This window comes from Pseudonaja textilis, chromosome Z, assembly GCF_049901715.1.
Source record: "Pseudonaja textilis isolate UNSWEBS1 chromosome Z, rPseTex1.2, whole genome shotgun sequence".
NCBI lineage: Eukaryota > Metazoa > Chordata > Lepidosauria > Squamata > Elapidae > Pseudonaja > Pseudonaja textilis.
Genome location: NC_142008.1, coordinates 88,392,592 through 88,417,639, shown reverse-complemented (window position 1 = coordinate 88,417,639; position 25,048 = coordinate 88,392,592). Strand labels below are relative to the sequence as shown.

The window sequence follows — 25,048 nt, the reverse complement described above, 5'->3', positions numbered from 1 at the left end:
CTGATGTTGCCAAAAGCCCATTGACAAGTTGGATGCCAGCCAATGGGTAAACAGCAATTGAGTCTAACCAGTGAGATGAGCCATAATTATGTCCATGAATATCCAAAATCAGTATCCATAACATTTAAACTCCAGATGGTGCAAATGAATTTGGAAATTAGATCTATCAAGGAAGAAAGTGCAGAGATGATTAAATGGGAATGAATACTCCAGAGCTGAATCTTGGCAGTAGAACATTGATGTAGCTAAAGATCAAACATCCTGATCAACTCGCCAATCTACAGAAACCCACCATTAGAGTATCCTTTCCCAAGCTAACCCCTTCTAGATATGCTGAATTACAATATCCATCATTCTAAGCCTGGAAGGCATTATCCCTGTTGGATATTGATAATCAATGCTATAATTAAATAGGGATAGGCTGAGAATAGGTTGAGAAATATGTATTAGGTGCACCTCCATGGTCTCACTTTAAAGAAAGGCTTGAATAAATAGAATAATCCATCTGACCTCTGTCCAATGGTTCTGTGAAAAATGTAGAAGTTTTTCAAAGATAGGAAAAAAAAACATTTGTACATTCTCAAAGGTACCATTCCATCTCACCTGTTAAACAAACTCTCACCTCCTTTTTGTGATCTTTGTCCTCTTTCAGCCTTCTCACATTTGAAAATTTATCCCCACTTAACTGAACATATAAGAAGTGAAATAAGTTGGAAATTCACTTGTAAGATTTCAAGAATAAGATACTTGGCAAAATTCTGAAATCAATAAATTGTAAACAGCATTTATTCTATTATCCTCTATAGTTTCCCTGGAAAAAAAGAATGGACACCTTTCTTCCTGATTTTTAAAATAGACATTTCTAAAACTCTCCATCAGGCTAGCTAAAACCTTAGAAATTGCCAATACTGTATGTATTAATAATTACCATGTTTCTAATATTTCCTATGATGGAAATATACATGTTTACATGAATAGTATAGTATAAAATGTTTGAGTGCTTTTTCTTTGTTTAGTTATCTGAATGTAACTCATTTACATAAAGTTGCTTAAATGATGTTCTCATAACCCTATACATAAAATGAAAATACTCTAAATTCAAATATTGACATTTCTATTTGGCTTTGTCTTCCATAAAATAGTTTTTTTTTTTTTCATGAGATAGATTTCCTTGCTATTTGGCTTGGTTTTTTCAGAGGAGTAGTTACAGGATGCTTAATACCATGGATATTTGTTCTCAAGATACACATTTTTAATTTCAGATTTTTAAAAAAATCATTGTCTAGGCTTGTGATTTGAAGTTTTTAAATTGAAATCTTGGATGCCTCAAAACATTGTTTAGAGTCAGGTATGTTCTTGGCTTAAAGCACAATTGGATTAATTTTGGTTAATTTCTGTTCCAGTGTTTCCATCACAATTCAGGAAATAAAATTTACCTCAATCTTCCTTTGGGGTATTAAGGACAAATTTAAAACAGCCATCTCACAGATATTGTAACAACACCTATGGATAAATATTTGTGCAATTTATACCACATGCAAAACAAATATGGAATAAATTATTTTAATTAGTATAAAAAGAGACAGCTATATATTAAAAGTTATATAAAACAGATGACAGTTAGATTTATTTAAATGTAAAAGGAAGGGGAAAATGGACAACCCAGTATTTGAATTTTATTCATATTCAAATAGGGTGTAAAGGAAGATTTACAAAGTGATTTTCTAGAATTCAGATCAACTGTTCATTCCTAGGAGTGAAAGGTTCTCGGAGAACTAATTATAACTTGCCTCGTTGTTACTTTGAAAACTATTAGGGGACAACCTTACTTCTCCGTGGAATTAGAGGTAATTAACATTTTCTCCCAACTCTTGTCTGTGCGTTAAGGTACGTTTAAAAAGGTTCAGAGGCCAAGCAGAAATTAACTGACAAACATGTTAGTTTTTAAATTATGGATTCCGCCCACTCAAAAGTATGATTCTATTACAACAAATTCTAGATGTTACCCTCCAGGTTGCCGTATTTCGAAAGCATTATGAACACAAGCCTTCTTGAGCAAGGGCTTTACAAATTAAGACTGCCCGTCTAGAGGCTTCTACACCTTATTTTCAAATCGATCGATCTCAGTAGGAATGATGGCTGAATTCCATACGATTGCACCATCCCTGAAGATTTTTTTTTTTTTTAAATCGGGTTCGAATGTGATAACTATTTGCCGACACTCGGGGTCATTTGCTCCTTGTGAAGTATGAAACGCGTGTGCTGGGAATTAGGAAAACAGGCCGGGGTTGAAAAGAAGGGCCGCTGGCTAATCGCGAAGGAAGAGAGGGGCACGGCAGACGAACCTGGGAAGCTGCTCAAGGCGGCCGGAAGGTGCGAAGGGAATTGACCCAACTTTCTGGAATGCAGCTGCTAATGTACAGTAAGGGAACAGGGCTCCCGACATTAAAGCTCCAGGCGGATCTGATAAAAGATGACAAGGCTTCTGAAAAATGTTTAAACCTGTTCCCTTTACCTCCTCTCCTTTCTGTGGGCCAAGAGAGGGGAGGAAGCGTCAATGTACTTGTAACATTAAAGCCGATTAGGAGAGCCAACACTCGGAGTAGGAAAATAATGAAACACTCGTCCTGTTATTTCTAAATCAACCATCGAGATTATTATTAAAACAAAAAGTTGGAGTCCTAGGTGCCTGGTGGGATTTACATTTCTCAGACTAAGGGGCTAGACATATAAGAGGGGAGGGGGAATCATCCTTTGATTCAGATTTAGTAATATGAATTATTTAGGAAAACAGACAGATTAGCAGTTAAGATCACAAGCAAATGAACTGATAAAAGATAAATTGCTGTGATTTAACTTGATATTTTTGTAATAGTGTATTGTTTTATTTAATTTTATTTAGAAAAGTTTTCCAGTTCTCAGATAATCAAATAACACCAATAATCTTCATACATTTATTTGCAATTCAATATACAAAAAAAGTAGAGAAACACTGAAAAAAAAAATCTCTCTAGTCAACCCAGGATCCATTACAAGATTTTATTACCTTTGATACTATCCTTGACTAGTGTTAATTATGCAATTGCTTGGTTTTCATTTAGTCTGCTGTATGAACACTCATTGTTTATAGAGTATGGCTTATAGCTTTATGTAAAAATCATTAGGCTTGTTTAACCTGTTATGGTTACAGAAATTGTTATACAGAATCTATTTTCACTTAGTTCAGATGTTGACTGATAAACCTGAACTCACTGGAAGAGTTAAAGGATATAGCCAAGGAATGATTCATCATGAATAATTATGTTTTTAGCCTGCCTAATTATCTGAGTTCATACAAGCAATTTAACCAACATAGTTTTGCACAAATCACTAAAAAATAGCTGGACAATTTATGATTCTGTCTATCATGAGCCCTCTATCTTTTTGTGATGTATACTTTGCACAGTACTACTAATTGATTAAAACTCAAGCTTTGATTAGAAAGAAAAGAATGAAGCTTAAGCTATTGAATTCACTCGTATCAAAGTAACCGCAAGATAAGATAACATGTTGTAAGTAACAGAAAATAATGAGAAAAAATCTGATTCTGAAGAAGCCAAGCATTAAATTCAAGGACACACATCCCACAATATAATAAATTAAAGAGATTGGTGAACAGCTGTATTTTCCTTCCCTTCAACCTCCTTCGACATTGATGATCTCCTTTACAAAATGAAGCCAGGCAAGGAAGATTATTAAAGGAGGGAGGAACAGCTTCAACTCATACTTGGAGTTCTAATATTTACTGTAGAGGAGATGGATATTTTCCTCTGGTAACATCCTTGCTGGAGTCTGCACGGTTGACACCCACCTCCAATACACTTGACCCTTTAGCAAGGATTAGGAGGGGTGTTGGTGAGAGGGGAGAGAAGGAATGAGAATTTTTCTTTCTATAATTTCCTTTACTTGGGATCCAAGGCCAAGGTTATAGACTGATATATGTCGTATGCTTCTCATTAATTTCATGGTGCAGATTTCACTTTTACTTTTAATGTGAGACAAAGATGATGGTTGAGTTCACATACTGTTGAAAGCCATAATTGTTTGGTTTGGGCTTAGCATGATGTTTGAAGCCAACTATTGATATATGATTTACTTTGTAGAGTGAGACCAGCCAGTTTTGCTTGTTTAACCAACAATAATGCAACATATGAGTTTAATAGAGTTTTATGATGTGAAGCTGCCCTATATCAAGTGAAATAATGAGTGTGAATATAATAGAATAAACCTATCTTTTGTTATAAAGAGATCCCTTTGGTTAAGATGTTATGATGTTATGGTGTTTCCTAAATATTTTAAGTACATATACTTTACTGATTTGTCCATTGACAAATTTCATTTTATATGAAGCTAATATTTTAATCACAGTAGCATTAAAATATTTTAATGAAGTGAAACAGAATATTGATTGGCCTTTGAACCAGATTCAGAGATAGGATAAGGACAAAGAGTTTTGAACAATGTTTCTCAATCTCCCAACCCTTTCACAGTGATTCATCTCTGGCAGATTTTTTTTCACATTAAAATAATTTTATTAAGTATTACAATTGTAGAGCTAAAACTACAAAAAAGAAAATATAATAATAGAAAAGAAATAATGGAAAAGAAAGAAAAATAAGAATAAAATTAAAAATAAATGTAAAGAAGTAACTTCCCCCTTTGTCTCAACAAAAGACAAGTTAAAAAAATTCCATAGAAATAAATGTAAATATATGTAATATCGATGACACAAAACTGTTAACAATGTAAATAGAGATGTGTAAATTTGAAAATAAATAAATAATAATAATAAAAAATCCATTAGAACATATTTGTCTTCTATAATATCATCCACACTCTACGTATAATGGCAGGCATTTTTAAAATTAATTTCTGAAAGAATTGTTCTGATATCTTCTTCAGTACATTGAAGATTAAGATATTTTGCTCTATTCTTTGTTAACAAATCACATAGATGTTCTCCTTAAACTTTAATCTTTACAGGTGAGCCTTGACTTACAACCACAATTGAGGCCAGAATTTTCATTGCTGACAATCCAGTTGTTAGGTGAATCATATCTAATTTTATGAGCTTTTTGCCAATTTTGCTAAGTGAATCATTGAAATTGTAAGGTGGATCATGTAGTTGTTAAGCAAATCTGTATTTCCCCATTGATTTGCTTGTTGAAGGCTGTCACATGACTCCAGGTACAACAGTCATAAATGCATGCTGATAAGCAAGCACCTGAATTTTGATTACATGACTATTGAGATGCTATGATGGTTGCAAAAATCTATCGTAGTCACTTTTCTAAACAAATGATTGTATGTTATTTTTCCTTTTAGCTCCACCTCATGACCAACCTTCAAAATCCCATCCTAACATGTTTTTTCCCCCCTCAGAATTCCAAACATAAGCCATTTTCTGACAGGAAAGTTTTATTCAATTAATTTCAAAATCTTGTTTCAAATCCATTTGTACTCAGCCCATTTATAATTTTCCAGAAACAATAATCATCCTTTTGTTATTTATTCCCCCAAATTGTAAAGTCTTTAAAGTGTCAGTGAAAATTTCTTGTGGTAAAGACTGAAAAGAAAATCACTCAATGAATACTTTGTGGTTTGGAAGATCCTTAATATTTGAAAAACTGTTAAAAAATGATTCCAAAAGTAATTAAGAAATGAGCCAGATTGTGTCCATTATGATTTTGGGCATAGATGGAATCCCTAAATTTTCAGTTGTTCCATTCCCCAGCTGACCAGAAAAACCTCAGTTCCTGTTGTCTGCTTGTGAGGAGCCGCTGTCTGGAGTACATGGAAGCAATCCCATACTCTCTCCTTTGCTCTCTCTTTTCTCTGAGAGATTTTAATGGCCAGAACCTTTGCCCTAATGCCATCCCTGTTCCTTCAGGGACATCTAACTTTCTGTGTGCTCACTGGAAGTTATATCTGGCAGATATTGCTAAGGTTCACACATTAAGCTTCCCTTTGCCAACAAGTAATTTGTTTTTTGCTCAGACAAATCCAGCCAACACAGCATTTTTCAACCATCCACTATTAAGTAAACTGGTTTAGCATGATGTTATGGGAGTCATGCAGTTTGTAAATCCAATACTAGATAGCTTATATATGATCCCAGGCTATGATCTAGTTTGCCTGACACACTAAACCATATTATGACTGGTTTTAGCATAGCATTCAAACCTGAATCATGACTTCAGTTGTGATAAGGGTAATTACAGTGTCTTTATCCATGATACTGATTATTATCTGAATACATGTTCTGGAGAAAAACTAGTTTGTGATTATTTCTTCTAGCCTCTAAGATAGGTAGGTAGGTAGGTTGGTTGGTTGGTAGGTAGGTAGAATTCTTTATTGTCCAAATGTGATTGGACACACAAGGAATTTATGCAAATGCTCTCAGTGTACATAAAAGAAAAGATACATTCGTCAAGAGTCAAGTACCACAAGATACAACACTTAATAATAGTGATAGAGTACAATAAGCAATCAAATCACACTAAATAAAAATAGAAGGCAAAAAGGAGCTAGTTTCAGCTGCAGCATTTCTGCTGATAACAATTTTGTTGTTTTATGTGGCATGGGCACACAAATAAAAATAATATGCCAAAGAATTGCCCAGGTCTATTTGCTTTTCAATTACACAATATTTTAAAACAAGGGGATATACTCACAAATCTCAAGGATAACTGACAAATGTCATTTTGTCACAGTAAAGTGCTGTCTCTGTATTCTCATGAGTGCTCCTTAGTGTCAGATCTTTATTTAACCAAGAGTGCTGAACAATCTGATTAAAGAACTGGGACTCTTTCATCCCAAACTAGTTATAGAAATACATGTATTATACAACTCCTTAGTAAAGTAATGTGAATGGGTTCACATATTTTATTAATTTCAAATATATTTTGATTGATTTTAGCTTAGTGGTGCAAAGAACTAGGTGGCATTTGTTTAATATTTGTGTGTACTTGCCATATTTATAGGATAGACACAGAATAATAGAGTTGGAAGGGTGCTTGCAGATTGGTTTCTGAATGTTTTGTTACAGGCTAGGTAACATCTTCAGTGTCATAAACAGCAGAATACTGACAGTGACATCCCCTAGACTACATTGAAAATGTTATCTAGCCTGGTAATGAAATGTTCAGAAACCAGCACACAAGCTTCACCCTCACTTCACATAATCTTGATTCTATCCCTCTGTTAATGCAGCCCATAACTGTGGTGGTGGTGGGGGGGGGTTGGCAGCTGCCAGCATACTGTTGGCTCATATTTAAGTGATTGTCAGCAAGGACTCCAAGATCTATCTTGCACTTACTAATATTGAGGCAGATGCCACCTATTCTGTACCTGTGCATTTGGTTTTTCTTGTCTAAATATAGAACCATCATTAGCACCATTTCTGGCTTTAGAGTTTACTTGTAGCCTTGGAATAATCAAACAAGAATGTTCTAACTTCATGTCAGCCATTCATTTGGATAGGGTGGGGAGGACACTTGGTGACCTAACTTGTCATCTCTCTTTGGCAGGAGGCTTGTAGCGGAACTGGTGCCAACTACTTAGCTGGCGCTGCCTGGGTGCTAAAAATAAGTCATTTCTTGCCCTCAAGTCAGATTCCCTCCAGAGTTAATAACAACAAAGCAAACAGCCTGCTAAAGAAGAATTATCTCAAGCTAATCACCTCCCTGAAGCAGGGAGCTTGTCAGAGTTCAGGCAAGCAAATAGGTGATGCTATTCCCAAAGAGGATTGGCCACAGGTCTTCCCACACAGAGAAGAATCTTACATGCTCACAGGGGATTCAATCTTGACCTGCCAACAAACTCTCCAAACCTGACCTGATGTCCTCTCCTGAGCATTTTCAAAATACAAAGCATATTTATTGTAGAAAAATGTCCATTGGAAATGTTCGTCAACTAGAATCCCGCTCCTCAAGGCCCTCTCACCAGTGTCAATGAAACTGTGGAAGGCATCAACAAGGCTGCACATGGCTTCACTCTTCCTCAGTTTCTACAGCCACTCTATGACGGGCCATTTTCACAACTCAAACTTCTGGAAGACAGGTCTGGTTCTATTCCATGCAGACAACACAGCAATACTTTCAAGAATATTTCCTGGCCTTAAAATAATACAGAGAGCAGGAAAACAATACTGCAAGGAGAACTAGACTAGACATGGGGCTTATGAAAGTGGAAGTTAGAGAGGATGGATAACCATGCTACATTGGTTCAGATTTATCCTCCCCCCACCCAGCCTTGCCCTTTTAACGGTGAGTGATGATTTTCAGTCCACATGGTAACAGATAGTAGGAACTAAAATTTCATTCTTGGGCTTTTCTCCAAATCTTCTACCTAGTATGGGATAAAATCACGTCAAAACACTCATTAAACATCGTCTAGCAGACACAGCCAATTGGATCTATCTAGGACCCAAACCTTTATTGTCAGTGAATTCTCTATTGTCAGAAAACTGGCACTCTGTTTCCCTTATGGAATACTTAACTAAAGTTAAAAGTACCTAAACACTGAAGCCTTTGTTCTTTCACATTGTATCACACCTTATCTCAGCTGTACTTTCAGGCTGATACCCTGAAAGACAATGCCCCTATGGCTCTGGGCATACAGAGCATGTTTTTCTCCAGCCCCTGTATTACAGAGAAATTTGTACCACCCTGATCTCACCATCATTGCATAATTACCCAGAGTGCACAGGGCAATTCCATACTGCCCTGCTGCTTTAGATATCAAGTCTGCTAGAATGTATAATGTTGCCTAGTTCTGTGCAGCAGTGCTTAAAATTTATTGGATGATGAGCTGTGCCAGATTTAATGAGCATCTAATTCACCATACTACTCTGTAATTGGATACATATATTATCTTTCTCAGATTAACTCTTACACCCATCTAATACTACTAACCCTCCTTTTAGATCAGGGGTCTCCAACCTTGGCAACTTTAAGACTTGTGGACTTTGCTGGCTGAGGAACTCTGGGAGTTGAAGTCCACAAGTCTTAAAGTTGCCAAAGTTGGAGACCTCTGTTTTAGATTATTTTGCTCTTCTTTTTTAATATCTTATACTTGTTGTTTTAATATTTTGTATCATCTAGCTTTTCATAATTTTAATGTATCTTTTGTGCTTTTTAATTGAGTGCACCCTTATCTTCCTTGGGCTCGTCAATGACCATAATGGATTTGATCATCCAGCATCATACTTCCCTAGTAATGTTACATTAAAAATCTAAAACCCAATGAAGATAGTTTCATGGGATAAGGCTAGTTGCATTTTTAAAAGTTAAATTAAGACTGTTTAGTCCATTAACTAATTTTCTAGGCCAAAGAATCAATTTATTTTAAGAAGTGCTGGATTTTTAAAATCTTACTTTAAGAAGTGCCTATCTATGTTAATCGATTTTTAGTCAGCAGGGCATGGCTAAAAAAAAAAAGGTGAAAATGGCAAATGTGTCATAGAGCTTCAATTGCACCTTCTAGGGCCCCATATCTTCACTTTTTTGCCACAATGTGCAGACAATCCTGCCTACCACATAATCCATTGGAGGAAAGGAAGAACGACTGAGGGGATACCCTTTCTAGCCACATTTTTGCTATGAACCCACTTACTGGCATTACTAGATTATCTTCAAGGGAATAAAATTTGTAACAGAAAAGTGGGTCCCTACCTCTTTTCTACTCTCCAGTGTACATACATATATCTCCCAAATGAGAAGTCAATTCCTTTTTATGCTGGTGAATGCCACAAAAAGGCATTTAGGGGCAATGTGTAGCATTTTAAGTTTTATTTTCAATATGATTGGAGGAACTGGGGAAGATGATTAGCGATGGCCAAACTCAGACTGACCTTACTCAGAAACAAGTTCTATTGGATTGATGGAGCTTGTTTTCACAAATTGTCATAGATGCTCTAGGGTACCTTTTGAGTGTACAGTTGTCGGTGATTTTGTGTTGCTTACATGGTGGGCTGATTCCATTGTGGAAGACTATACTAGAAAACTCCCATTATAGGGACAAGAGGATTTAAGCATCTTCTAATGAGGTAGCCAAGGAAACGGCCCACTAGGGTTAAGGATGCCATCAACCCCTGTGGTTGCCCTTTAGATAAGGAGCACTCTCAGCTGGGAGAAAAGAAAGGATCACAAGGAAAAGAAGCTTTAGAAAGTCCTTAAGACATCTGAGGCTGTTGGACACTCCTCTTGTTCTGTCCTGCTTACTTTTATAATAAAGTTCAGACAATGGCATTTGTTGACACTCCCCTGCATTCAAGTGGGAGAAATTCTCAAATTTTCTATTTCTCCAGTAATGTTCAGGTTCCATGAAAGCTCCTTGGTTTTATTTCTAGAGCAGTACAGTTACATTATTTTAATTATTATGGACTTCTTCTTGATCTCACCACATATGGAGTTTCTTCCAGTTTTTAGCTACTCTTTTTATGCAGGTTACTGATGGATATTTAATTAAATCCATGCAAACAAAAATATTATTCTGATTATGCAAGTGTAATCTGATTCCTTTTGAACTGTGCTTAAAAAAGGGTACATGTGTGCCCAGTATCAAGCAACAAGTAAAATGATGGAAACAGAATTTCCATTCATTCCACCTGAGCCTATCCTGAAATTAATTTTAAAGACTCTAGATCTCTAATATTATGTAACGTTGTGGTGGCAAAATCAAATTATATTCTCATGTATGTGAGTGAATCTATTCGATTCTGGAAAAGAGAGAGAAAAGCACCCTAGAAACCTTAAGTCACAATTATACAAATAACATCTGTATTTTATATTTTATTTCATTCTTTTCAAACATATCAAGAATTTTGATATTTTGCACACTTTACAAGTTTACAGTCTCCCATTTTACAAGTTTTAACTTGGGTTTATTAGTGAAGGCTGCTAGGTACTTTGTTTTGTTACGGCTGTTTTACTTATATAAGCCATTTGTATATTTAGACAGACAGGCACTTGATGTTAATACTTTAGGGCTAGTTGCCAATGTTGACTTCCCTCTTGACTGAAAATGTGGTTGCATGGGATTGTGATATGAATAGCTCAATGTAAACATATCAATTGGAGGAATTAAACTAAAGAAGAGAAGGTAAGTGTGAGAGCAGCTGATGTAATCCATGCTCATTTGAGAGCAAAAGGAAAAAAGCCACACATGAATGAAATTGGGAAGCTACTGTAATTAATTTATTTTTTTCAGTTCCAGAAGGAATAAGGTGGGCATTATCCACATTATAAGCAGATATGGAGACAATTTTTCCCTTGTGCCATCACTCTGCTGAACACCTAATTCCCACAGTACTGTCTTATGCCTATGTATATTTATCCATTTAGTATGGCTATGTTGCTATTATCCTTTTCACCTTTTCTACCACCTTCTCTTGTTGGTATCTTTATTATGATTATTATTATTCTGAGAGTTTATGCACTGGAGACAAATTCCTTGTGTATCCAATTTTGTTCTGTTCTGGCTGGGTTACATCTGCATACAATACATGATCTAATAATTCATCACACAAAATTATGCTGTAGATTCTTTGTCTTGGGATATAGGATATGTGTGAACCAGATCATTTTGCCTACATTGTAATCCATGTGCTTATAATTTGTTTGTAAAAAACACCTTACTGTTTTATTTCAATTCAATCAATGATTCCACTCCATATTATACTAAGCCTTTTTGCTCTGTACTATATGTGAACCTTCTGTGGCTTGGAAAAACAGATAATGTCTTAGTCATGATCAGCCAGACCATACATATAATCAGGTCAACAAGGTTGATTTGACCTATTCCTCGCTTGTTTTTCAGACATCCATAATATTGCTAACCATATTACTGCAAATATCCTATCAACTTTGGAGTACCTGAGCCATCTATTTTCTATTTTTGTGTGGTATGCTTTTTTGCCCAAGTATTTGCTAGGAATTGGAGAAAGAACTTAGTGTGTTGAAATGAAATGCCAGTGTGTTTACTGAAAATCAGGAATATGTTATAACCCTTTAGGCTAGCAGATTAAAAGTTATAAGCTTTCACGACCTAATTACATTATGCATCTGATGTTATAGTTACAAAAATATACTAATAAAACATTTAATCTGAAAAGGTGTTACAAAATTTCTTCTGACATATGGCTTCCAAAGACTAATACAGTTATCCTACCATGATATGAATTTATTTATGTCCCACCTTTATTGTTTTTATAAATAACTCAAATGACAAACATAGATAATGACTCTTCCTTCTCCTATTTTCTCCACAATTACAATCTTGTGAAGTGAATTTGGCTGAGAGCGAGTGACTGGTCCACAGCCACCCAGCTAGTTCTCACACCTAAGGTGGGATTAGTCTACTGGTGGGATTAGTCTATCCTGTTGCTTCAACCATTATACCAAACTAGCTCTCTGAGTTCCAGGGATTCTTTAATGTAGTATGTTTCTATCTGTGTTCTTGATTTTTCTGTTTCTTTGTTGGAAACCTTGTGTATTATGGAGGATGGAGGGCTAAGTGTTTTGCCTGTTTATAGCTGCATACATGTATTTCCCTCCAAAGGAAGCAAGGAGTAAAAGCAATTCAGAACCAACAATACAAGTGAGTGGAGTTGATAATTTATTATGACTGCATCCCTCCTTTCCTTCAAGAAGCCGCAGGATGCAGTTTTTCAATTTTTTCCCTTGTAGTAATCCTGTGAAACATGCTGAGAGCTAGTGATTCAGGCAAGAAGCTGTGAAGCTAAGCCATTAATTCTACATTACTGATTCTGGTCAAAGGACAGTAAACTTATGATGTTGTATTGGTTCTCAGAGGTGATAGTCCTGGCATGTAAAACATGAAAATGAAATGGAACAATTCATTTTATATTTATGTAGCAAATGGGGAATGACCTGCTGTAATGGCCTGTGAAAGTAATGTTAGGAGACAGGTGGAAAAGGAGCTGCAGATTCAGCAGTGGCCAGACAAGAAATATCTTAGCCCACAGAAGAAATGGGAGCAGAAACAGCATCTCAGAGGGATCCTTTCTAGTTTGCTGGAATTAAGGCAAGGAAGGAGAGAAGGGCTTTCAGATTTGCATGGCTCTGTTACTGCAACCTTACAATAAAGTTAAGTATTTTGGTTACTTGCCTGAACTGCCTGGAAGAGCTGGCACTTGCTCATCCTAGATTAGTGCTGAGAATACTCTGGGTAGCCAAAAAACTCTTTCCCAGTAAAAAAATCTTTTTGAGTAGAAGTGTAAGATAGGAATAATCAATATGTTTATACTGTAATAGGCACTACATAACATTCTTTGGTCTTTTGGTTTGCTAATAATTGATTTTAATTTTGGACAGGAAAAAAATAATAGAAAGGTGCCACTTGCAGATTGGCTGAAAGATAAAGTGTTAATTTCTACCACTTTGTTTTCTAAGAATACCTTTGGCCCCAATTCTTAGGCAACGATATTACCATTGCTCTCTACTAAATGGATATTTTATGATTGGACATGCTTATGTGGGGGAGCCCTTTAGTGAATAGGCAAGCCCCTCCCTACTAGCAACAAGCATTGGGGACATGGGGTCAAACCTTAAAATTTGTCCAAGAGCCCTCAAACAATTGCATCTCCTTGGTTACCACAAACTCATCTGCATCAAACTTATTTTATAATATTTGGAAATACAAATGCTTGCCAATAGCTATATTTCTACCCTTTCTTTATAGGGGAGTGATTAATGTTTCTCAATATAAATCAGGCTTATGATATTTTAGTCTTCCACCTGCAAACAAGACTACACATTTCTCTCCAAATGTAGGTGGTGAGATTGTTAATTTTCTTTTCTTTAATTATCTCTTTCACTATTTCTCCTATTGTTCTTAGATTCTATGTTTGAATTTAAGACAATGGGTTTAGAGGCCCTTCTCACTATCCATCCATTTGTTCCACAATTGTTAGAAATGCTTTTCAGATTTGGGTTACAGCTCTAAAAATCTATGTTGACTAGAGAGGACACAAATTGCAATTCATCACATATCATGAACATCTGGGTAGGAAATATTGAATCAGAAAATAAAGTTGATGAATTTAAATTGATTATAAGTCACAAAGGCTTTCCTAGGTCAGACCATGCAGCACATCGAGGAAATAAAATTCATCTGCAGGTACTAAACCACAGAAACTCAGATTCAGCACTTTTTCTTGGATAGCTCCCTTTGCAAAAAAACTGACCAGCCCAAGGTTTGTTTTTTTAATTTGTCAATTGCTTACAAGATAATAGGTATAAGTAAAAACATAGTTATGAATACATAGATACATATAAGAAAAATTAAAAAAAAATATAAAAGAAACAATAGGACAGGGATGGTAGACACGTTGGTGTGCTTATGCACACAGGCCTCTTAGGAAAGGGGTGAGGTCAATAGTAGACAGTCTAAGGTTAAGTTTTTAGGGTTTGGGGAAAAAAAACCACAGTGTCAGGTAGAGTATTCAGGACATTGACCACTCTGTTGCTGAAGTCGTATTTCCTGCAATCAAGTTTGGTGCAATTAACCTTGAGTTTGGATCTATTGTTTGCTATTGTGTTGTTATAGTTGAAGCTGAAGTATTCATTGACAGGTAGGACATTGCAATGTATGATTTTATATACTATACTTAGATCAGACTGAAGGCAGTGTAGTTCTAGGTTTTCTAGGTCTAGAATTTCAAGTCTGGTGGTGTAAGGTATTCTGTAATGAATAGAGGAGTGGAGAACTCTTCTTGTGAAATATTTCTGGATTTTCTCAACTGTGTTAATATCAGATACATAATGTGGGTTCCAGACTGATGAGTTATATTCGAGTATTGGTCTAGCAAATGTTTTGTATGCTCTAGTTATTAGTGTGATATTACCAGAGAAAAAGCTACGCAGGATTAGGTTAACAATTCTTAACACCTTTTTGGCTATGTAGTTAGGGAGATGAGTACTCCAAGTTCCTTGACAGAGTTTGGATCATCAACAAGGTCTTGACTATTCAGCCTGTAGTTTAGTTTCTGTTTTTTTTGCCAATATGTAGGACAGAGCATTTATTTGTTGAGATTTGAAGTTGCCATTTGTTTGACCATTCTGATACATAGTCAAGGTCTTTTTGAAGGGTCGCAGTGTTGTCTGTGGTGTTGAATAGCTTTACATCATCAGCGAAGAGAATGCAGTTGCTCTTGATATGATCACAGAGGTCATTTATGTAGAGTATGAAAAAAAGTTGGTCCTAGAACACTGCCTTGGGGGACATCACTGTTGACAGTTATAAACATTCATCCTTTTTAAACAACTAACAACATGACTTTTTCAAATGTTTAAACACTTTATTCATTATGCTCTATATCAGGGGTCTCCAACCTTGGCAACTTTAAGACTTGTGGACTTGGAGCAAAGCTGGCTGAGGAATTCTGGGAGTTGAAGTGCACAAGTCTTAAAGTTGCCCAGGTTGGAGAGATCCCTGCTCTAGAGGACACCCAAGTACAGCAGGTGTGTTACTATGAACCCACTGGCCATGTAGTTAGGAAAGCAGCACCTTACTAGGATTAAGTATTAATGCCATCAACATACCCTGGGGCCTTTAAGGATTAATGAAAATGTATAGTACAGGTAGTTCTCGACTTACAACAGTTCATTTGGTGACAGTTCTATGTTACAACACTGAAAAAAGTGACTTACCACCATTTTTCATACTTATGTCCATTGCAGCCTTCCCATGATCATGTGATTAAAATTCACACACTTGGTAACTGGTTCATATTTATGACGGTTGCAGTGTCCCAGAGTCATATGATCACCTTTTGTGACCTTCTGACAAGCAAAGTCAATGGCGAAGCTAGATCCACTTAACAACCATGTTACTAACTTAACAATTGCAGTGATTCGCTTAACAACTGCAGCAAGAATGGTTGCAAAATTGTTTTGCTTATCAATAGACATTTTGGGTTCAACTGTGGTCATAATTCGAGGACCACCTGTATGGGTACATGTAGGGGGGGAAGAATATTTCCATAGGGAGAGAGGAGAATTTATAGCCCATCTTCTAGCAGCAGAAAAGCAGGTGAAGAATAAGAAAGTTGGAAGCTGACCATGAATAGAGGCAAGATTCCCTTGTTCAATAGGGAATGAAGAAGGGTTAATTTTATTAGATTACCTAATTTTTTTATACAAAACCTATGCCATATTAACTTATTTGTCTTTTTTAAAAAAAAATTCCTGTTATGCTAACTTATTTGCTTGCCCATGTACCACAAGGCCCTCTGTGCATTCGAGAGGATTGGTAGGAGGGACATGCCCCGTTTCACAAACAGATTTTTTTAAAGTACCACTCATACTACCTAAGCTTTGCCATCATATCCTATGAAATGAATGTGTAATTCTAATATTTTCTGCCATATCTGTGCAAATAAGCAAATTTAAGAAAGTAAATGAGCCATGGTGGTGCAGTGGTTAGAATGCAGGCTACTTCTGCTGGTTGCTGGTTGCCTGCAGTTTGGCAGTTGAAATCTCACCAGGCTCAAGGTTGACTCAGCCTACCATCCTTCTGAGGTGGGTAAAATGAGGACCCAGCATATTGGGGGACAATATGCTGACTCTGTAAACCTCTTAAGGGGGCTGTAATGCACTGTAAAGCAGTACATAAGTCTAAGTGCTCTTGCTAAAGATCAGCAGATTAATATGTTGATTTCATAGTAAGGCTAAAAAGATAATTTAGTGATGATAATATTATCCATTGAGAACCAATGAGACACTGTGATTATGATGTTGGATTAGGGCTGGTGAAAGTCTCTCTTTAGTCATGGGAATTCACTCAGTCTCAGTTCAACCTACCATGCAGAATCCTTGTGGTAGGAATAAAATGAAAGGAGATTCTTAGATAAGACACATTTTGTTCCTGGGGAAGAGGCAGAATATAAATCTAACAAATAAAATTGAATTCATTAATGGGACAAACCATAAATCAAATAAGAGATAACAGTTATCTCATTCAAAAGTAACATCTTATAATTCTTCAGTAATGGTGCCTCCAGGTTTTAAGAAAAATATTTCAAATGATAGAAGTTAAGCCATTTAAAAGAGAGGGGAGCACTTTGAACTTTATGCCGTGCTATAATAGACTTTTGATAATTTGTTTATATAATTGTTTATATAATTTATATAATTATTTTTTGGCATGAACCACTTATGCAGAATTAATGCTTGTCTGACTGTGAAATTCGGCAGGCAGGGCATTGGTATCAAATATAAATTTTATCCCAGCCAAATTGGGATATTTCCACATTACCTCTAGATAGTCTGAGATCAATTCCCAACACATTTAGCCAATGTGGATTGGATAACGCTATTCTAAGTCAGTGGTGTAAAATTAAATGGCAACTTTTCCACAGAATGTGTTTCAAACATATTAACAGAAGCATGGTTTGGGATTTAACACAAGGTAATTCTCTGGCCATTTCCTGTTAAAATATCCTGGTTTCCTGTCTGAATTTATTCAAATGAAAAAGGTATTGAACAGTCAACAATACAAACCAAATCATAAATATATGCTAACATATGCTGTTAGAATTTTTTTCTATGAATATGACTATGAGTATTCTGAATATTTTTCTGATTCTTCTGTGGTATCTATAATTACATCTTTAATTTTATTTTCCAGATTTAATTTGTCTCTTGTTTTATTTAATTTCTTATTGCTTGTTTCCAATCAACTAGATCAGTTCCTATTTCTCCTTTCCTGTTTTTCATAATTTTCACTTTAAAGAATTTTCAGGGAAAAAATTCAACAGAATAAATTGTTAATTAATTATCTGCCTACCTCCAATGGGTTACGGTTGCAAAGGCAATGAGTTGTAATCCAGCGTTGAATTCCAGTGTTATTTAATTTAACCGACAGTAAGGAATGATAAGAGCATTTTCAACAGTATATTGAAAACCACATATCGCCTACTTAAATATATTCATTTGAAAAAAGTTAAAAGAGAAATTAGATATTTTAAACAAGTTATCCTGGGTCAGTATGTATATTACCAATTCTATGCTAGAATGCATCTATATTATGCAAAATTAAATCTAACAAATCTTTGAGTAGAAATAGTTGAAGAAGGAAGCATTTGACTAACATAGTTATGGTACAGATAAACCAATTATTTCTGAGTTTAACCTCACCTAATTACTATCTAGAAGAAAATGTGGTAATCATTATATTTTTCAAGGGCAGAACCTATGAATTATGTGAGATCCACTTTGGACAAACATAGGTTGGTGGAAATTGACTTGTTGGAGACCCAGTACACTTTAGACTGTATGTATCTATTCTCTCCATGCAGGTCCCTTGCATTAGGCCAGCAATATACATCCCTGGGCTCCCAACCAATTCTCTGTGGTTCCATTCCTGGCTTAGTGCCTAAGCAGCTTCGCTTCTGCCGAAACTACATTGAGATCATGCCTAGTGTGGCTGAAGGTGTGAAGTTGGGAATTCAAGAGTGCCAACATCAGTTCCGGGGGAGACGTTGGAATTGCACAACCATTGATGACAGCTTGGCTATTTTTGGGCCTGTTCTAGATAAAGGTATAACACAGGGTATGCTGGGGGTGGGGGAAGAAGAACATTAGGTTATATGTTTTACATGCTGGAAGCATAGTTTCTGTGTTTTCCAAGTATTAGAAATATTGTAGGGTCAGGACTGAAAAAGACTCTGACATTTGGAGAATCAATTCCACCGAAGTAAAAAATGGTTAGATAAGCATAAGAACACCTTCCCCCCCAATTACTCACATATTGTGATTAGCCATAGTTGACTTGGTTGAATAAGCCATTGTGATTTAATTAATTCTGCATGTTAAATCACAAATATTGGCTTGTAAGCCACAAATGGCTTAATACATAATATACTAAAACCAAAGCATTGTATGACATAGTGTAATTTATGAACTCAGACTCTTTTAAAATAGCACTAGTACTTAGACTTATGTACTGCTCCACGGTGCTTTACAGACCTCTCTAAGTGGTTTACAGAGTCAGCATATTGCCCCCAACAAACTGAGTCCTCATTTTACCGAACTCGGAAGAAGACTGAATCAGCTTTGAGCTGGTGAGACCCAAACTGTCAAACTGCTGGCAGCCGGTGATCAGCAGAAGTAGCCTGCAGTACTGCACTCTAACCACTGTGCCATCTTGGCACTTAAAATAGTTGCATATGTTCATGCTTAGGTCATACTAAAGTCTTAATATGAATTCTATAAATTGAATTCTAATGCTCCATGTGATTTCAGTTCCATATTGTAGTAAATTATACTCCTGAACAAATTAAAGAAAACATATAAGTCAGAAAAACAATTATTAAGAGGACGGTAACATATTCCCAAATATATTTTCAAAGGGAGAAAGAGAAGCCTATTATTCAGTTATTGCACAACCAGAGCCAAGTCTCTCAAAGTAAGTGCAAGTCATAACTCCAAGGTTTCTTTCGCTTGTTTGTTTCTTTTCTTTTCTACAGTGTTTATCTACATTTCCCAAGTGGGAAGCGAGATATCTTAAAATAAAATTGTCCTACTTGTAAGAACTGACCATTTTGTCGGAACTTCATTTCACTTCAGTTGTATTCCAGCAGTTCAAAGAAAATGAATAGAATTGCAAGGCCCAAAGAATGAGGGAATATTATTTTGGCTAAAATTTCTGAGTTTACTGAATATGTTTTCTTCAGACAACTGAGAAAATTACTGAAAAAGGTGTTTTTTTTTTTTAAAAAAAGTGGGATTTTAACACAGAAATTGATCACGACCTAGAACACTATAATGCATTATATATAAAGCAATGGAAAAGATAGCAATAATTTTTATAGACATAGAAATACCTGGGGTGGGTAGAAGAACAGAGGAAAAAGACCTGGAAAAATGTAAACTATAGAGCTCTGATGATAGAAATGGGTAAATTCACTTAATTAAGCAAATGTTTATGACAACTAAATATTTTGGTTTTATCAATTGTGAATTAAAAAAAATATTTTGAATGAGCACACATTACATTTTATGATGATACTTGGATAATTCTTATGTTCCTGGCTGGAACTCAAATTCCAAATATGTGATTCTCTTTGTTAGTTCTTTGAATAAAATCTATCTCGACTTTCAATCACTAAATAAACATATTCATATTAGTTTTTTTGGCAAAATCATGTAAGCACTAAGTACTTACATTTTTTCAGAAGCATTATTAAATGATTTACTTGTTTACACGTACACCACCAACTCAGTGTTTTGACTTCTGGCGACTGCTTAGGGAAATTTTCTGGGTAAGCTTTTCCCCCAAATGGCTTGCCATTTCCTCCTTCCTAGATGAAGAGTGAGTGACTGGACCAACCAGCTGGCTTTGGGCCTAAGATGGGACTAAAATGCACAATCTCCCAGTTTCTAGGCCAATGCCTTAACCATTACAACAAAATGGCTGTCAAGTCCATTCATTTCAAACATTTAAAAAACAGAACTTCTATAGAATAATCACATCCAGGAACTATTATGCATAACATCATTATGTGAATGTTGCTATTTACAAGATCTGAGGTAGTAAATTAACTATATTTAATAAACATACATTACTTGTTTTGTTTTGGCTGAATGAATAAGGAGCTTCAATTTAGTTACATTCTTTTCAGTAAGACAAGGGTCCATCTGATCTGGAAAGCAATGCAGTAAGAATTATTCTGTGCTTTGAATCCAGAAAGAAAAGGCTGAGCAATGCGTCCTCCTTAGTACACTAATAGCTGATTGGCATCTAAGAACTGACTGTTTGGATGACTTGCTTTTCACTAAAAGGGTAAATTTATTTTAGTGTGGAGGTGCAGATTAATATGCATATATTTCTCAGTGCAATAAAGTTATGTTGATATAACTAAACAGCACAAATCCTTGAATGTACATGTGACTTATTTTTCCTGTGTGATGATTTGTTTTGTATAGGGCAACCGGCAAATATGTGAGCCCTACACAAGATTCTCTCCTCAGAAAATGCTCAGCCTAAGAAAATAAAAAGACAGGTGAAAGGGTTGAGGTGTGGGTGGGGTGTGTAAAAAAAAAAAACAAACCTTGGGTCATATGGTATGCAGGGAAGTTAAAATGTGTAACCTATTTTTACAGATAATTGTTTTAGAATTCCATAGCAAATTGAGGAAAGGAGCCTGCCCACATTTCTGTGGAACAAATAAGTACAACAAAACCTGTATCTCGAGGGCCTCTGTATTTTGAGGAGACTGCTTGGCTTTGCAGGCTGCAAATGGCCTACAGCATTGTGATAACCCAGCAGTGTTTTTCAGCTGTGACACAGATGACAAATTTGCATTTAAAGAGGAGCTGGGATCTAAATGGCAGAGATTTCAAGGCAGCACAGTCGGTGGGGAGGGAGAGAAAATGAGCTTATGGGCAAGAGAAAAGAGCTAAGCTGCAATCCCCACTGTGCACCAGAGCAAGGGATATCATTCCTGGCCTCGAACTGCTTCACAACCCTGCACCATTCACACGCCCTTTGGCCACTTAGAGCTCAGGAGGGGAGAAACAGCATTAGAGGACTCAATAGAGATTTCCGAGCCTGACTGGTGGGCTCTCAGGGGGATGGCAGGGCAGGGTGAGCACAGGCCCCGTTGCCAAGGGGTGGCCGCAGAGAATGCCAGCATGGGCACCATCGCGCCTGGCGGAAACATTCCACATTATGTGGGTAATACAGTGTGACACTCCACAAACAATGGCAAATCGAGTGTCCCAGCAGGTAACAGGGTCTGGATAGGAGGCTATGACAGTGAAGTTCTGTCAAGAGTCCCTAATCCACCCAAGCTCGGCTCCCCCCTTGCCCCCTTGATGCCTCTGAGAACTTCGGTTTTTATCACTGAGAAACCTCTCCCAGCCATCACTAGCCCCCTCTTCCCATCTAAGAGAGAATTCCAGGGTATAATTGACAGGGGGGCAGTGGGATGGGGGTTGAGCCTTCCATATACACAGGCTCCAGGACAGTTTTGAATTACCCACTCTGGGTGATTCCCACTCTGAAGATAGCATCCCAGATCCAGTTACTCTGGTTCATTCCCAATCCTAGAGCTCTGCTTAATGAAAAACAGAGTCACATTCTCCCATTACTCTTCCTTTTCAGAGCAGAAGAACCATTTACCTCACTGGAGCCTCCCCTTGGCATTGCTGCATTATTTATTGTCCTGTTCAAACCTTCATTGAGAACCATTATTTAAATTATAAATGTCACTTTTCAACACTTATTTTAAAAACTAATCTCAAAGGGCCAGAAGACTCTTCAAAACCAAGTCAGAATGGGCAGAATGATAGCCATTGTCTTCTCCTTTTTCTTCTCTTCCCCTTTTAAAGGGGTGCTTTTCTGATTTATGACTTGGGCTCCGGCTTAATGCAATGTGTCAAGTCAACTCAGCTAATACTTTATTAAAATTAATGAAATGACAAAGCCAGACAAAAATATAAACGCAACGTCTACACACACATTTAACGTTGGGATGTAAATGACTGATCCAGTTATTTGCAGAAGACTGTTTATTGTAATCAACTATGAATCTGTTTTGCACAGAACATATTCACTGGGTCATCTTACCCATATACTAACCTTGGTGCTCTGTTATAATACCATCTTTGTTACATAAGAGCTTCAATTGGTCCAGGAAAAAAGTAATTTTCATGTCTGAAATAAGCAAGACAATTGCTACATTCTGTTCAATAGCAATGGCTGTGAGGATCACTTCAGTGTAATGCTGAACTTAACCTAGGACTTCTGGTGCTATATAGTTATAAATTGAATTACTTTATCTTTTAATTGTTCATATTCCCATATTTTTGTTATACCATGGAATGGTTTTGATCATTGAGTGTTAGTAAATAAATTGGGTCTTTCTACCCTCTCTTTTGCAGCCACCCGAGAATCAGCTTTTGTGCATGCCATTGCCTCTGCTGGTGTGGCATTTGCTGTCACACGCTCATGTGCTGAAGGTACTTCCACCATTTGTGGCTGTGACTCACACCATAAGGGACCACCTGGTGAAGGATGGAAATGGGGAGGCTGCAGTGAAGATGCTGACTTTGGGGTACTTGTCTCACGAGAGTTTGCAGATGCCCGAGAAAACCGTCCAGATGCTCGCTCTGCCATGAACAGGCACAATAATGAAGCTGGAAGAACAGTGAGTGGCTCCCCTCTTTATATTCTTCTGAAAAAAATCCTTTTTGCCCTGCATTTCTGGGGATTCATTGCTGGAAAGTTGGCTAGCCCAAGAACCCAAATCTCAGCAGCCCTCTGATCCAGACTAAAGCACTGTTGATGGCTTCATTCAATGGACAGATAGAAACTTCTTCCTCTTTTCTCCTTATCAGCTGCAGCCACTCAAGGCTTGTCATTCAATCATCTTCTTCCCCTTGTCACCATGGCTCATGGCCCATCAAGAAACAGAGAGAAAACACATAAAACCCTCTGCCCTGAGGGCAACTGTATGCCCATAGTGCTTTCTAAGTAGTAGTATTATCTGGAGATTAGGAAAAAGAAGGTAGATAGATGTGTATTTGATGGCTCAGGCAAGAGGACTATCCAGTTAAAGAGATCAATTACATTTTGGCTGATCCAAATTCCTGAGGCATTTGCTTAAACTATCATGATAAAAGAATGATTGCCTGCATTTCCAGGCAGGTTGTAGTGACTACAATTTCCATCACCCCTTGTCAACACAGCCATGCTGTCTGATGAAGATTTGAGTTTTAACACTTCTAGACGGCATGTACTTCGAGAAGGATGCATTTTTTATTATGCTCCTAAATTCATACTATCCCAATTCATTATAAATTCTTAAAATAACACAGTTCTGTTTAAGAACTATGCAATATCCTAACAGTATGATTAACAATCATCGGTTAAACTAAAGTTACTTCTCTAGAAGAAAGGACAGGTATGTTTGTCTTTTTTATTGGCAGGTCAAAAGGCTATAAGGACAAAATTGTTCTAATGAAAATTGTATAGAAGAAATCCTAAAAGCTTGACTCGCCTAATTTTTTTGTTTTCTTTTGCAGACTATCTTGGATCACATGCATTTAAAATGCAAATGCCATGGCTTGTCTGGCAGCTGTGAGGTTAAAACATGCTGGTGGGCCCAGCCAGACTTCCGGGCGATTGGTGACTACTTGAAGGACAAGTATGACAGTGCTTCAGAGATGGTGGTAGAGAAGCATCGGGAATCCCGTGGTTGGGTGGAGACACTGCGTGCCAAGTATGCCCTCTTTAAGCCACCAACAGAGCGTGACTTGGTCTATTATGAGAATTCACCCAATTTCTGTGAACCCAACCCTGAGACTGGGTCATTTGGTACAAGGGACAGGATGTGCAATGTGACCTCACATGGGATTGATGGGTGTGATTTACTCTGCTGTGGCCGTGGCCATAACACTAGGACAGAGAAAAGGAAAGAGAAATGCCATTGCATCTTCCACTGGTGCTGTTATGTCAGCTGCCAGGAATGCATTCGTGTTTATGATGTTCATACCTGCAAATAAAAAAAAAGGTATGTGTGGGGTAAAGGATTACCTAGAGCAAAATAGATATTTTGTTGTTGTTGCAATAGTAGGTAAAGAGTATGAGAGGGAAAGTTTCCAGTTTGAAGTTCACCTCCATCCTAAGCAATCTTAAATAGCAGGCAGTATGGACATGTCTCACACATGAAACATTTGTGAAGATTCCTGTGCTGTCATTATATGAAATGCCCAGGAAATACAAAATGCTCTGTAAGAGCGCTCATTATTAAATAAAATCTTGCATGTATTTTAATGCAATGAATTTAGAACTTTTCCTAAGTTAAGGCTATAAGAAGACTTCCTTCCTCATTTTTTTTTTAAAAATAGCTACTATTTCTTATACACAAAGTGGCACCCCAAATGTAATCTTCCTAGGAAAGTTGCTCAGTAGAAGACAGAGGACACTGGAACATGGATATGTCACTATCCGAATAAACCTTAAGAACAGAGAATAACAT

The 25,048-nt window shown here is 36.8% G+C and overlaps 1 protein-coding gene across 1 annotated transcript in view; it reads left to right on the top strand.

Annotated features, from left to right (window-relative positions):
• The window catches only part of WNT3 (Wnt family member 3), a 29,879-nt gene extending 5,226 nt beyond the window's left edge, over positions 1-24,653 (top strand). The window contains exons 2-4 of the mRNA XM_026718226.2: positions 18,362-18,603; positions 22,950-23,215; positions 24,093-24,653. Coding sequence (XP_026574011.1) covers positions 18,362-18,603; positions 22,950-23,215; positions 24,093-24,572 — 988 coding nt within the window. The 3' untranslated portion in view covers positions 24,573-24,653. The remainder of the gene's footprint in view (positions 1-18,361; positions 18,604-22,949; positions 23,216-24,092) is intronic.
• The last annotated feature ends 395 nt before the right edge of the window (positions 24,654-25,048 follow it).